This window comes from Salvia hispanica, chromosome 4 (assembly GCF_029641045.1).
Source record: "Salvia hispanica isolate PSC_SH4W2 chromosome 4, Shi_PSC_v1, whole genome shotgun sequence".
NCBI classification, from domain to species: domain Eukaryota; kingdom Viridiplantae; phylum Streptophyta; class Magnoliopsida; order Lamiales; family Lamiaceae; genus Salvia; species Salvia hispanica.
Genome location: NC_142695.1, coordinates 33,354,875 through 33,370,302, shown reverse-complemented (window position 1 = coordinate 33,370,302; position 15,428 = coordinate 33,354,875). Strand labels below are relative to the sequence as shown.

Sequence of the window (15,428 nt, the reverse complement as noted above, 5' to 3'; positions counted from 1 at the left end):
ATATACCATTAATATAGCCAAACCATTGGGCGTGCATACATTTAGTTTGCGTGATTAATATAGTCAGAATGAAGCCACATATTCATTTTTCAACTGCCACGTCAGTTTTTTAAATTACACCCTCCAAAAGCTACACTACAACCTACCGCAGCCGCAACTCAATTTCATAAAATCATTTTTAAAATTTGAAAACAAGGTCGTATTAATTCTAAATAAAAATTACATAAATGCAAAGATAAAAAAAAAAAAAAAAAAAAAAACTCTTCCTTGGGTACGACATTGTTTGATTTGACACCAAAAGTGATAAAAAATAAAAATATCAATTAATTGGGGACGAATAAAAATGGAAATTAGTGTCAATTGATGAGAGACATAGGGAGTACAACTAAAAAAAATTAATACTACCTTCGTCCATTAAAAAAAAGGCTAATTTTACCATTTTGGCGGTACACCAAAATTAGGCCAATTCTAATTATGGAAACTTTTAAACAAATATTAACCCTACACATCATTCTAAATATGGAGCCCACAATCCATTAACACTACTTCAACCCTCATTTCTCTCTCTCTGTACCAATTATGCATTAAAACTTGTGTCATTTGCAACTTAATATATTTTTTCGTGAACGGAAGTAGTACATAATTCCCAAATTGGTAACAAATAACCCACGTGTCACATACGCAAGACACCCATATCATATAGGCTCAAAAACCACATAGACTCAAAAACTGACATTTATCAAGTATATATTTCAAAACATTCTAAAGCATAATGAGATCCTTTCACCCTTCTATATATTATTCCCCCCGTCCCACAAGAATATGCACTATTTTCTTTTTAGTCTGTCCCACGAGAATATATCATTCTTACTTTATTCCACTATCTATTTTACTCTCTCTTTATCTTTCCTCTTTTATTCATCTCTCCTACTTTTCAATGCTATTTCTTAATCTATATGTCCAAAAGTTTTAACTCAACTTAGTAGGGACAGAGGGAGTAGTAGTTTATATGAGCCACATTCAGTGTATATAAACTCCACATTTAATTCCACATCCCACAAATATCAAATGTATTCTTTCACCAATACATATAACCATAAACATTAAATACCATAAATAGTTTGATATAATGCATAATGTTTCTCTGTTTCTTTTTATTATTATGTGACAAATCAAGTATGGTTCTGCCCGATATTTAATATGCCTCTGAACTTTGACCCGAATGTCCATCTGTAATTTGATCCGTAGGTCCCTCCATGATTGACATGTATGTCCCTCTGTATTTTGACACATAGATCTTTAGTATTTTGACTTGATGGTCTCTCTATAATTTTGTCTATAATTTTGATTCAGAACCATCACAAATCCTCTTTAATAATATGATTCATATAATTTCTATTATATCAACTATATATTCATATCATATTCCATAATCAATATCAAATGACATATAACTATACCAGTTTCACAATATAAATCGATTATTTACTTTAATCAAACCTAAAACAAAAGAAAATACATGAAACAAAAAATATAATTTATACACGCCTAATTGTAGTAAAAGAAAATCTACTCGATACCAGATTCTGCTTCATAATTTACAATATTCAACCCTATATAATTAAACACAAATTTAGTCTACAACTATATGGAATATATTTTAAAGATTGCTCTAACCTTGACTTCATTATTACCGTGCTCAACCTTTTATCTCGGCAACTAATATAAGTAAAACCATTTTTATTATATATTCTTCTTGTAAATTTTAAGAAATTTAATAAAAAATGAATTGGAAAAGTTAATAGAATATAAATTCTACCTTTATATTTAATTTTATAATAAAAGAATGCAAATGAGTTAGTGGAACATGAGATCATTTCTAAAAATTTAAAATATTAAACAAGTATTGACGAGCAGATTAAAAAAAAACTAGTACTAACAAGTAATGGTAAGAAAGCTTCTACAAAATGGTCCCAAAATAATATACTCACTTCGTCCGAATGCTAATAACACTTTTTTTATCTATAAGCACGCATCGAATCACTTGTAATATTTTTATTTTAAATAAGAATTAGTAGAGTATTTAATGGATATTAGAATTAATTAAGTGTTTTTCATTAATTAAATTTTTATTATACTTAGAATATTAATTTAATTGCATGAATTACTTTTTTGCTGCAATGAGTGGTATACATCCTTGCTAGTAGATATTAGTTGCATGGATTAGTGGTATGGCTAAATGGTCAACACGTGTATGCAACACAATTGCGTTACATTTATTTTGCTTATGTTTCTATACTTTTTTAACTGTTATCATAGCTTGTTCTCCATCTACTTATTCGTCTTATTATATGTGGCATATTTATTTTTGCATAAATGTGTAGGTAGTTGTATTTAATGGTTAAATAGAAAAAGAATAAAATAAATATGAGAAAAAGTAAAAAGAAAAAATAAGAGAAAGAATGAAGTTAGGAAAAGATAGAGTCGTAGAGTATTGCTTTTATACCATAGAAAGAAGTGTCTCATTTATAATGGGATGTCCTAAAAGTACTATTTTGATAATAGAACTCATTTTCAATTGAGTCCTTCTCAGTTTATACTTTATTATAAAAATAAAATTTACATTTCACTAATTTTTTTAAATTCACTACCTATACATTTATTAAAATCATGTCGTGTCAAAGTTTAACGATTATTGATTGATGGAAACAGTAATTTTTACTAATCCTTTTTTATTTTATTAATTTTATATTAAATTTATCCATTATCATATTAGAGGAACACAATATTTTACTAATCATCTTTTATTTTATTAATTTCTGTTTGCATTTACTATCTTCCTCCTTTAGAAAATACTACTAACACCTTTTAAAACGAGGATTGTTTCAAAGCATAATACTTTTAAAACGAGGATTGTTTCAAAGCATAATTAGTAAGTAACTAAGATTGTAAGAGATATAAAAGAGAAAAGATAATGAAATAATATTAGTGGATTACAAGGTTTATATTATTAGTATTTATTTATATAATACTAGTGGATAATAGCGTCTATAAAATATAAATTATTATTTTTAATAATATTAATTATAATTAAAATAACGTGTATATATTGTTCATCTTTTATATTATTGCTATCGGACTCGAATTTATTTTCATCATACACAGTTGTACACCTTTATTATAATGGGTCATTTTCTATTTTAGGAGTTGGACACATCTTTGAGATTATCCACAATGATGTTTTTTTTATCCGGAAGATTCCTCGCTCAAATCCTTATCTGTCAACTGCAGGCCAACGGACGAGGCAACAGACGAGCGATACGCCCGAACTTTCGTCCACGGTCGAAGGGGTGCGTGTGCATCGACTGGAGGGCCCGAACGATAAAAAATCAGCTTTTAATTATAAAAATGATTTTTATTTAATATAAAAAAATGGGTTATTTACCTAGAAATACATGAACTTTGAGGTTATTTTGATTTTTCCCCTAAATTTTATAATTTGAATATATATGCATGAACTTTAATGTTTCTGATTTTTCCCCAATATCCAAAATCAAAATAAAGCTTATGTGTCAATCAAAACAACGCCAACATATTTATATTAACTAATAAAATAAAAAAATTTAAATTCCACATCAGCACGACCACACCTTCCGAGTCTTTCTTGTGCATCTCCAACAGTTGTCTCCTTGTTCAGATCGAAGCTCGCGCCTTCATCCTCAACTCCTGCACGCTCCTCCGCAAGCTCCTTCAAAAACCTCCACAACTTGCAGTGCGCCATGGCAATCGCCGGCGACGCGCACCCCGACAACATTGCAATGGGGATGACGATGCGAAGAGGATCGTGAAGAATTCACCGTGGAAGAGGAAGAATTGAGTGCAAAGGTGGAAGATCTCTCGCCGGATCGAGTCCATTCGCGATTCCTTTCTCGAAATTCTCCTTCCAAACAAATCCTCATCCCTGCCACCAGCGGATGGCTCCTCATCGCCGCCGTACAAGCCGATCTGTGGCGCTGTTCCTCGTCCACCACGTGAGCGTCTTTACCTTCCGCCATTGATGTAATCTTCCACCAAGATGGAGAGGCGGCAGGTTGGAACTCGAGACATGAACACCTCTGGCATTATCCCGACGGCGGCGGGCAGAGCCTTTGACGTTGACGAAGAGCTCGACAAAAAAAAAGCAAGGGTGAAAGATGGCTGATGTGGATTTTAAATTTATTATTTTTTAATTAATATAAATATGTTGGTATAATTTTAATTGCCACATAGACTTTAACTTGCCACATGTGTTTTGATTTTAGATTTTGAGAAAAAATCAAAATTATCAAAAGTTCATGTATTTATATTCAAATTTTAAAGTTTTGGGGAAAAATAAAAAAAAAATTCAAAGTTCATGTATTTATAGGCTAAAAACCTTAAAAAAATTATAATTTCACAACGATCCATATTATAGACGAATCCGTGAATTAGTGAAAGATTATATTTTGTAGAATATAATCCTTCACACTAGATGTGGAAGTTTTGCATTGCTTAAGTAACCTTTTATAGATAGGTATTCAGCTCAACTTTCATTGTTACTTTGATATGAGATAAATGGTTGTTTCATAAATATATTTTCAATTCCAAGTTTCTTTATGATTTCGATGTGGGACAATTAATTTTACACTTAAAAGAGTTTTTTTTTTGCTTCATGGAAAAATTTGTTTGGTTTCGATACAAAATTTATTAGTCTAGTAGTAAACGTGTATTGAAAAATCATAGAGGTTGTGGATTTAGAGCATCTCCAATGGTACATAGGCCAGCAATAGGCTAACCATTCTCTCTCCTGCCACGTCAGCAGCACTAAAAAATCTACCTGCCACATCAGATTTAGGTCAGCCATAGGCCAGTCGCAATAAAAGTAATTCGAAATATACTACATTTACGGAATTAAAATCACGATTAAATTACCGAATTAAATTTACGAGACATATACGGGAAAATTCATTAATTTTATTTTTTAAAAAAAGTACATTAACTAAAAATCAAAAAAATTACATAATAAAAAAAAATCCGGGCTTCCACACACGAGCCACCGCCCTACTCTACTCCTCACTAATTTATTAAAAAAATACATTAAAAAATGTTAGTATGCCTTGAATCCATTATAGTTTGCCGCTAGCCGAACGGTATGACATGTTTCTGTTTTAGGTCTTAATTTTGTATTGGGCTAGTTGTTGTTGTCCATCGCTAGATGTTGCTCTTGTACAGAAATTTAGAGATAGAGAAAATCGCGTTTATATAGTTTTTCAAATTTTATAAAAAAAAAATTAAAAAAAAATTTAAAAAAAAAGAATTAAAAAAAAATTAAAAAAGAATTAAAAAAAAAATTAAAAAATAGCGCTGGCCGATCGGGCCGCCACAATGGCGGCCAGCGCACCAGCCAGCGCCCACCAATCGGCCAGCCCACGCCGATCGGCTCGCCGGTTAGCCGCTCGCCGCCTCCAATGGTTCGGCTAGCCGATCGGCCAGCGCGAAGAATCGGCTAGCCGATCGCTAGCCGACCATTGGAGATGCTCTTAAACCCCATACCTAACATTTTGATTTTAATTTTGACTTGTATTTTCTTATTTTATTCGATTTTTTTTGTTTATATTTTATTCCTATAATCATGTTTATATTTTTATGATAATGTAAATTTAATTAAGCAATGTAGGTTTTTTTTACAATTAATGTAAGTGTTTTTTTTTTAATTTGTTATGTTTTTATATTTTATATTTTTCTATTTATTATTTGAAAACAAAAATATTAAAATTAAATTATAAAATTGAAAGGGCAGACACTAGTCCGCACCATTGCAAGAGGTTAGTTCGGACTAAGAAATGCTGATGTGGTGGACCATAGTTTGGCCACTAGTCCGGACATTAGTTCGGACCATTGTTTGTGGATACTCTTACGCGACCCAACTTTGGAAATCTTGTGCTAGGCTCTTGATAACATCAACTTGACTGTGATAATCTACCAATACAACAAAGCGCAAGCTAAGGATACGTTGAACATGACTGAAGTGGAACACAAGTACACGAGAACCTTTTACGTGCACTCCATAGGAAGATCGAAAAATAGGTTTAATTTTACTAAAATTTCTAGTTGTAATTCTGTTTTGTTATCTACGAAGACTTTTTAATTTATATGTTGTTTACTCGTATTTCAATTCTAGAAAGGAAAAAAAAAATGCAAATTAATGTTATGGCGGAGAGAGAGGCATGGGAAGATAATGTGAATCTTCTAGATTGAAGACTCATGAACTTGCCCCGGACTTGTTCTTGTAAATAAACCCAGCGAATAAACAAGATAAACCAAGAAATGGAACAAGAAAAATGGATAAAAGGATAGATGATGGATTAGTGTTATGATTTAGGTGAAGAACAAGAAAGAAATCCCAAAGGCACTTTCACATACAAACACCTAATGGCTCCACAAACTAGCAACACAAGAACTAGCAAGCATACCTTTACAATCAACCTTAGCCCGGCAAAAGATCGAATGCAACCCGAAGGAATTTGATAAGTCTTCAAAAGATGAAGAAGGTGAGCTCTCAAATATGGAGAAATTGTCTCTTACAAATATTCAAAAGCTGAGAATGAAACCCTACAAAAGAGTATTTATACTAAAACCAAAGTAATAGGGAAAATAGTCTTTAAAATCTTAAAAAATGGCATTTTCGGGCAAAACGCCCGGCCCGGGCGTTTTGGGGCATTGCCCGGGCGTTTTCTCTGTGGCCGGGCATTTTTGGTAGCTCTGCGCGACTTTCGTCAAACGGCCATAACTTCCTCATCCGAGCTCCGATTGAGGCGTGTAAGGTACTCACGCGAAGCTCTTTTGACGATGAAGATAATGGTAGTCTTAGAACAACATTTGGACATCATTTTGATAGGTAAATTCTGGTTTGAGTCAGACCTTCAAATCCGGCTTGGCTCCTTGCCATATCTCCACCTTCTTTTCGGACCCCAATCAACCCATGGCCCTCGATGTCGTTGCATCCTATTATTGTGAATACCCGGATTCACATCATCCTCTCCTTCTTTGTGAAAGGATTTGTCCTCAAATCCGGTTCTTCGATTATTCTCTAGGACACCCGGATTCACATCATCCCCTCCTTCTTTTGAAGGATTTGTCCTCAAATCCCGATTAAGTTCACCTACAAAATCGAGCGAGTCCAAATCAAATATCATAGTATCGTGCAAGAGGTTGATTTCACTTCGGAACCAAAAAGACATTTCACTAATAAGGAGATGGTTCTCACAATCATAATCAACGAACCAACCATCACATTCAAAATCAAATTTGGCAATGAGAACAAAGGATACCTCCATCTTAAGATCATTTTCTTGAATCTTACAAGGAATCATACCAAGTAAAGAATCAAGGTTGTCAACATGATGTACACTTAATAACTCCAACACTTTGAAGAAGTGATCATTATTATGAGAAGAATGTGAAGAAAAACTATTACACATATCATGTAGGGTATGCTCAACACAAGACATGTGAACCTTGTAAAACACCACATGAATCTTGTAAAACATAACATCAATCAACATAAGGAACTTATCGAAATAAGTCCCTTGCAATTGCTCTAACAATTTCAAGACATGAGCACACACATGAGAACAATGCATTATTATGACTTTAATCACAACATAACCCACAAAAGATATGTGAGTGGAAAAGTCCTTCACAAAAAGACCATAGAACATCCCGATTCCATTGAAGGGTCTAACCATTTTGCAATGAAAACATAGCGAATACCAAGTTCTAAAGTCATCAACAATTTCAGTCCTCTTGGTCCTACTATTCTCATCCACATATTTATGAAACTTATAATTACGAACAAGAGAAGACTTAGACATCTTAGTATGCAAGGAAGCCATTCCAACATTCAAGTTAAAATCCATAAGAGCAATGACATGCCTATCAATGTATGAATTTACCAAGAAAGGGTCATCATATAATGCAAAGATAGATTTGGAACCCAAAAGTTCAAGATCATGCCACCACATATAACACCAATTATCAATGCCAAAACTTTCAAGCCACGTGGAATTTTCAACACTAATAACCTTTATATGCTTCATTGAATCTTTAGCACGAGTCAAGGTTAGAATACTTGAACCTTGGATAAGGAGCGGTTCAACTTGGCCTTGTTCACATGAGTTCATTACCGGTAAGAAGTTACTCGGTGCCTCCTCAACTCGGGGTTCACATTCCAAACCTTTCAATTTCTGCATCACAAAGTCATCAAAGATGAAAGACAAATCGAAAGAGTTAGTGAAATAAGTGTCGCTCTTCTCACCAAGGGCAAAAAGGATAAGGTGATTTAGAGCCCTCCCATGGGTGATCTTAGAGTCTAACAAGCAATCTTTTTTTTCTCACATGCTTGTGGTTTTTCTCTCTTAAAAGCATTGATTGACACTCACCCCCACCACTCTCTCTTGGCTTTTGCATCTCCAATTTTTGTCTTTTCTCACACTCTATATTTTCTTCTCTCTCTTGATCATTCCTTAGAGGCTCATTTACTTTTGCAATATCAATTGGCTTCATTTTCATGCTCAAGACTTGAAGGGCTTTTAATGGCTCACGCTCTTTTTCGGCTTCCACTATGCTAGACACACTATCATTAAAAGTTGGGTGTGCGCCTTCTTCATGTACGGCCGTGGAAGACTCTTCTTCCTCATCATCGGCAACAAAATCCACCATATTCTTGACACACTCTTTGTTGTCACACCTATTTTGAATCAATCCCTTTGAAGTAGTGAAGTTGGATGACAATCACGACGAAACCTTCGTATGATAGCTAGGATGAGATAGGTCCATCTTCTTTGGTGGGATGCTTCTTCGTCTTGTGTCACCACCATAATGTCGAGGGTTTGAGCTCTCCCTTGATTTACTTGAGACTTCCTCATCCATTAACCACTCATGCACTTTATGATGACCATGATCCCTCATCCTCCTAGAGTGAGACTCTCCATGGAACTTTGGTACTCGCTCCCTTCTACTCCCTCTATCAAGTCCATCATCGTGATACCTTGACTTGTAGGTGATCCTAGCATGTCTCTCTCGGTCACTAGGTGCTATGGAATGGTTATGCCTAACTCGATCTCTTATGAGGGATATATTCTCATGGTATGCCGTAAATCCCTCTTGCATAGAATTCATGATTCCCCGCGCATCACGCATCTCCTTCATGATTGAGGAAAACATCTCTTTGAGGGTGTTGTCGGATGTGGACGCGATGTCGTCCCCATCCTCCCTTCTAGGCGAATTGTGCTTAGAAATCCTCGTACGTGGTGACATTTTCGGTACCTACAAAGAAGATAAAAGGACTAGGGACACATCCCTTTTGTTAATAACACAAACAACGCACACACCCAAGAATGGAGACTTTAGTGAGGAGCTCACTTCCCAACCCACAAAGTATGTCCCCAATTCCCCAAACTCACACCCAATGTCTCTCGGAAGGTTTAGAGATTTAGTGGCTAGATACTCTCCTTCACTTGCTCTCGGTGATGTAATCCCAAGGGTTGCACAAATAGCACAAACAAGATACACAACTAGGCAAGTGAAAACTAGTCCAAGAAGCCACAAGATTAGTGAAAGTAGGGAGCTAAGCCAATGGGACAAATTAACAAATACTTTGTGTGCACAATTTCACCCAACAACAATAGACCCAACAATTGATGTAATTTCGGCCTACAACTTTGTAACATTCACATAAACGTACCCAACAACACATATGCAAGTTTATAGCTAATGCCCATGGATAGATTTGGAGATATCTCTTTTCTTTTTTTTTTGACAATTTTCTAACAATTTCACTCTTTTTTTTTTTTTTTTTTTTTTTTTTTTTTTTTTTTTTTTTCTTACAAGAACAACAACCAATGGCTCTTGATACCAAATAATGTGAATCTTCTAGATTGAAGACTCGTGAACTTGCCCCGGACTTGTTCTTGTAAATAAACCCAGCGAATAAACAAGATAAACCAAGAAATGGAACAAGAAAAATGGATAAAAGGATAGATGATGGATTAGTGTTATGATTTAGGTGAAGAACAAGAAAGAAATCCCAAAGGCACTTTCACATACAAACACCTAATGGCTCCACAAACTAGCAACACAAGAACTAGCAAGCATACCTTTACAATCAACCTTAGCCCGGCAAAAGATCGAATGCAACCCGAAGGAATTTGATAAGTCTTCAAAAGATGAAGAAGGTGAGCTCTCAAATATGGAGAAATTGTCTCTTACAAATATTCAAAAGCTGAGAATGAAACCCTACAAAAGAGTATTTATACTAAAACCAAAGTAATAGGGAAAATAGTCTTTAAAATCTTAAAAAATGGCATTTTCGGGCAAAACGCCCGGCCCGGGCGTTTTGGGGCCTTGCCCGGGCGTTTTCTCTGTGGCCGGGCATTTTTGGTAGCTCTGCGCGACTTTCGTCAAACGGCCATAACTTCCTCATCCGAGCTCCGATTGAGGCGTGTAAGGTACTCACGCGAAGCTCTTTTGACGATGAAGATAATGGTGGTCTTAGAACAACATTTGGACATCATTTTGATAGGTAAATTCTGGTTTGAGTCAGACCTTCGAATCCGGCTTGGCTCCTTGCCATATCTCCACCTTCTTTTCGGACCCCAATCAACCCATGGCCCTCGATGTCGTTGCATCCTATTATTGTGAATACCGGGATTCACATCATCCTCTCCTTCTTTGTGAAAGGATTTGTCCTCAAATCCGATTCTTCGATTATTCTCTAGGACACCCGGATTCACATCAGAAGAGGCTTGCTACTGTAGGAGTTGTGGTTTAGGACAGAAAAATAAGAAAATGAAGATGTGGCAAAAGTTTTAGCTTGGTGAGAAATACATCATCCAAAAATGATTGCATAAACAGTATAAAAATAGAAGATATTAGCTATACATTTTGGGTTAGAGACGTATCTTGAGCCATCTCTATCTTGTTTCACTTTGTAAACTTGGATAGCATAAAAAAAAGTACAATAAGATTATTTTTTTGTGCACGTCTCAAAATGAGACTATTTTTAGTTGTCAGGGTAAGTATGTAAAAATTATGTGTGTAGCTTAATTAGTTGTTACGTCGCCTCCTTACCTCAAAGTCTAGTAGTTTGACTGATGGCTCTTCCGTCTGCCTCTTCTCGTTTTCTCTTTGTGTTATATCATGGAGTATCTTTCTTTCTTTTCTTCTTTTTCAACCTTGTCATTTCATTGTATATTATTGTTTTCTTTTCTTCGTGTGAATAATAATCATCCATGTTCATGCTTGAGCAATAGATGAACTTTTACATCTATTTGTCTCTCCCAAACTAGCAGAGAGGAAATAGGAGGAAGATAATTAGTCCCTCCGTCCCAGAAAGATTGTACAATTTCCTTTTTCACACTCGTTTTGCAAAAATAATAATAAATAGTTAAAGTAGAGAGAAATTAAAGTAAAAGAGAGAATAATGTAGAGAATTGTCTTACCTACATTATTCTTTCTTTTATTTTACTCTCTTTCAACTTTACCTATTTATTATTATTTTTACTAAACGAGTGCAGAAAATAAACTGGGACAACCTTTCTAGGACGAAGGGAGTATATTTTTGAGCAAAGCATATGGTCATTCTATAAAAAAAGGCCCAATGTATTTATGAATGAATTCAATAATTTTCGGTAAACCAATTAGTTAATCGATTAATTGAAGCAGAGTTCAGTTTAAGTTTGATTGTAGGATGGAATGATTTATAATTCGATTAACTTATTAATTTGGTTCAGTTATAACCAAATTGATTGATGAATCACCCCCTAGTTAAGTGTGTGTAGAAGATGTGAGTTATAATTTACAAACATAATTAGAGTTATTTTTAACTAGTTATGATATACGCATATAATTTTCATAAAATATGCAGCTATAAAATTACGTTGAAAATTTTAAATATTCCAGGCCATAGCCAAGTGCAAATTATTGCATCATCCAAAAATAATCGCATAATTAATATGAATATAGAAGATTACATTAGTCACACATTGGGCTTGAGTGATGTATCTTGAGCCATCTCTATCTTCTTCCACTTCGTAAACTTGGACAGCAGAAAAAGGCCAATTGTTTGTGCAGTCAAACCACATATCAACCCAATCCATAATCCCTGTGCCACAAAAAAAAAAACAGATTTTATGCTTCTTAGTTCAAGTTTCAATTTTTAGTAATGATAAAAACTCATATGAGTGTACCGTGCGGACGATAAAAAGAGGTCGTCCGCACCTTTCTATTCGTTTCTAAACATAGCAAGAAAGCGTACGTACCTTGGCACGGAGTGTAGTCTTGAATGCAAGAAAAGCGGCGACAAGCATTCCGATACAGTAGAATCCTCCCAAGTTGATATACACAACCAAATGCTGCCAACCGCAACCTCGTGCTACCCCTGCACTCAAAAAAACATCTTTCAATCTAATCGGATCTCTCAACATCGCTACTTTAGTGGTGAATCACAACACACAACCTGATAATATTCCTTGAACAAAATCACACAATATGGACAAGACAAGGAAAGGCGTCATTGAGGCGAATGCTTGAATTATCACGGGGCTACTGGTGAAGGCGCTGGCCCAGAGATTATGCCCCAAGGACAGTGCCAAAACTACAGCTAGAGCAAGGATAACAGTGAGCTTAAGAGTGACGTGCATTGCTTGCCTGGCTCGATCAGGCTGTCCAGCGCCCAACTCGTTAGACACCCTCGTGCTGCAACAGCAGAAATTTCAGCACTAGGAAAATTACACGAAACAGAGAAATTTAGGGCTGTTTATTCTTACCTAGCTGCTGCGCTCAGGCCATAAGCAATCATGTACGTAATTGCTTCCGTGTTCACACTGATCAATATATAGTCATGAGTACCGACCTTGAAATTAGACAAATAAACCAAGTTGACGCATCATACTACTACTTACCACATCGCTATGAGCGAAGTAGTGACCTCCGGGTTTGGCATCAATCCGGCCAATAAAACAAGAATCTCGAAAGCCCAATATTCCAGACTGATTTCAATAGTATGTTAGTATCGATCATAAGAGAAACAAAAGGAAAACGAAGCAATCACATATACTCTAAGCTAGAAAAATCGACTAACCAAACCATTGCTGCAGAAGGCAGAGCAAGCTTCAAGCTTGGCCATATATGACTTAAAGACTCCCAAGTAAATCCATCCCACGTGTATTTGAATTTATTTGCGGTAAGCAAGTACCAGGCTAGCATGAAGAATGATAACCACAAAGATATGGAAGCTGCCAATGGAGCTCCCTTGTATCCGAGGGCGGACCAATTAACCAAAGCATAGGCAATACCAATGTGCAGGACAAGAGGGACCACCGAGCAGACAACGAGTGGGATAACGACTGACTGTGTCTGAAGAAACCTAAGCATATTTTGCAAGAATCCATAAGCAAACAGCCCCGGAATCAAGTACTTGAGATACAGACCGGCCGAGTTTGCGATTTGAGGATCTTGTTGTAGTAAAATGAGGATAGTGTCGGAATACCACCACAGAACAGACACGAGGACAGCGGAGATAAGCGATATAATGCAAGAGGTCTGGAGATAAACTCCCATTATCCTGTACATTTTGGCACCAAATCCTTGGCCACAGAGGGTTTCAAGGGAACCACTCAACCCAACCTACACCAAAGCACAGTAATTCTCTAAAATGATCGGTAAACATGATTGTTGATACTAGTAAAGAATCTAGGGAATTGAAGCTCAAATCATGTGTTCATTTTTTCAATTTAACATACTTTAACATATGGATGTAATCAAATGCAAACTCTAAATATTGTACAAACTCCAAATCAGGAATAAAAAAATGTCAACAGATGACAAAATAATAGTGACACTCTATTTTTCCCACTCTAAGTAACACATCTTCCTTTTTAGTGTGTCCCACTCTCAATGATACATTTCTAAAAATAGCAACATTACTCTCTCTCTCTATTTTTTCTCTCTCTTACTTATTCTCTACCTTTAATTCACCAAATAACAATATAAAATCTCGTGCTGAAAAGAAAATGCTCCAATTAGAGTGGAACAGAGAGAGCAGCAACATAAAATGTCAATGTCAAAAATGACATAATAACATCAACAGAAAAGGCCAACAATTGACGTGATGAAGTGTTTGTACGATATATAGAATATACATTTTATCACTGACACCACCAATCCAGTTGATTAGATTGAGACAAAGTCGTATAAGATGACGAAATAAATTTGTAGTAATTGAAGACAAATTGGAGTCAAATGAAGTAAAGTAATACTAACCAAGAAAGAGAAACCGGTCACCGCAGCCCAGGAATTGGCGAGATTAGCGGCGGCGAGTTCGAGATCACCGAGGTGGCCGGCGAACATGACGGAGACGAGAGGGATGAAGTAGAAGGCGGCGTTGGTAAGAATCATGGGCAGCGCGAACACCACCTGCTCCTTCGCCTCCGCAACATCGATAACCTTGCTCAGCAGCCCCTCCTCCCCCGGAGAGTTTCTGTCGAGAAGGGGAGTCGTGGAAGAAGCTGAATCCATTTCGTCCAACTGCCCACTCGAGATCCCTTTCCCAACTATTAATACTGTTCTTTCGTGTATGCACGACCGCCTTATTTTAATTGTAGAGTAGGAGTAATATTTTAAAGGTTTCAGTCACGAAAAGGAAATTACTCCGTCCATCCCACAAAGATTGTCCCACTTTGACTGGGCACGAATTTTATAAAATGTAATGAAAAATGAGTTGAAAAAATTAGTGTAATGTGAGTCCTACTTTATATATTAGTTTTATAATAAAATATAAGTAAAAATGAATTAGTGAAATATAATGTCTACTACTAAAAATAATCTAAATGAAATGGAACAAACTTTATGAGACAGACCAAAATGAAAAAATGAGACAAATCTCTATGGGACTGAGGAAGTAATTATCACGGCTGATGCACCATTTATTTATGGGGCCTACAACTGTATTCGAATGTCAATTCTAGGACATATATATTCTTTTCTTCAGCTATCGTTAAGATGAGATATTATAAATTACTTCTTCCGTTCCATAGTAATGAAGATGAGATTAAGAAAAATTATATTAGATGAATTAAGTAAAAGGAGAACAAAGTGGAAAATGAAAAAAGAAGAGAGCTGAATAGAGAAAAAAAGTAAAAGAGAGTAAAGTAGGTGTGGAAAAATGTGTTGACTTTTACTAAAAAGTGAAATAACTCTATTACTATGGAACGTACCAAAATAACAAAATGACTCTATTATTATAGAACGAAGGGAGCAGCATTTTTACTATTCCCTTTGTTCCATTAGGATGTCCATATTCTTGAAATGATATACTCCCTCCGTCCCATTAAATATGCAACATTTGAGAA

General features: G+C 35.6%; 2 protein-coding genes across 2 annotated transcripts; both read right to left on the bottom strand.

Moving 5' to 3' along the window:
- Nucleotides 1–6,908: 6,908 nt before the first annotated feature.
- LOC148928491 (uncharacterized) lies at nt 6,909–8,739 on the bottom strand. The gene is made up of 2 exons (XM_089056696.1): nt 8,416–8,739; nt 6,909–8,264 (listed from the first exon to the last, which is right to left on the bottom strand). The coding sequence occupies exons 1-2, from the start codon at nt 8,737–8,739 to the stop codon at nt 6,942–6,944; spliced, it is 1,647 nt and encodes a 548-aa protein (XP_088912822.1). The 3' UTR covers nt 6,909–6,941.
- Nucleotides 8,740–11,926: 3,187 nt separating this feature from the next.
- LOC125192088 (protein DETOXIFICATION 19-like) lies at nt 11,927–14,673 on the bottom strand. The gene is made up of 7 exons (XM_048089543.2): nt 14,341–14,673; nt 13,160–13,704; nt 12,981–13,067; nt 12,846–12,902; nt 12,536–12,774; nt 12,339–12,457; nt 11,927–12,181 (listed from the first exon to the last, which is right to left on the bottom strand). Exons 1-7 carry the CDS (start codon nt 14,593–14,595, stop codon nt 12,056–12,058), a joined length of 1,428 nt encoding a protein of 475 aa, XP_047945500.1. The 5' UTR covers nt 14,596–14,673; the 3' UTR covers nt 11,927–12,055.
- Between the last annotated feature and the right edge of the window lie 755 nt (nt 14,674–15,428).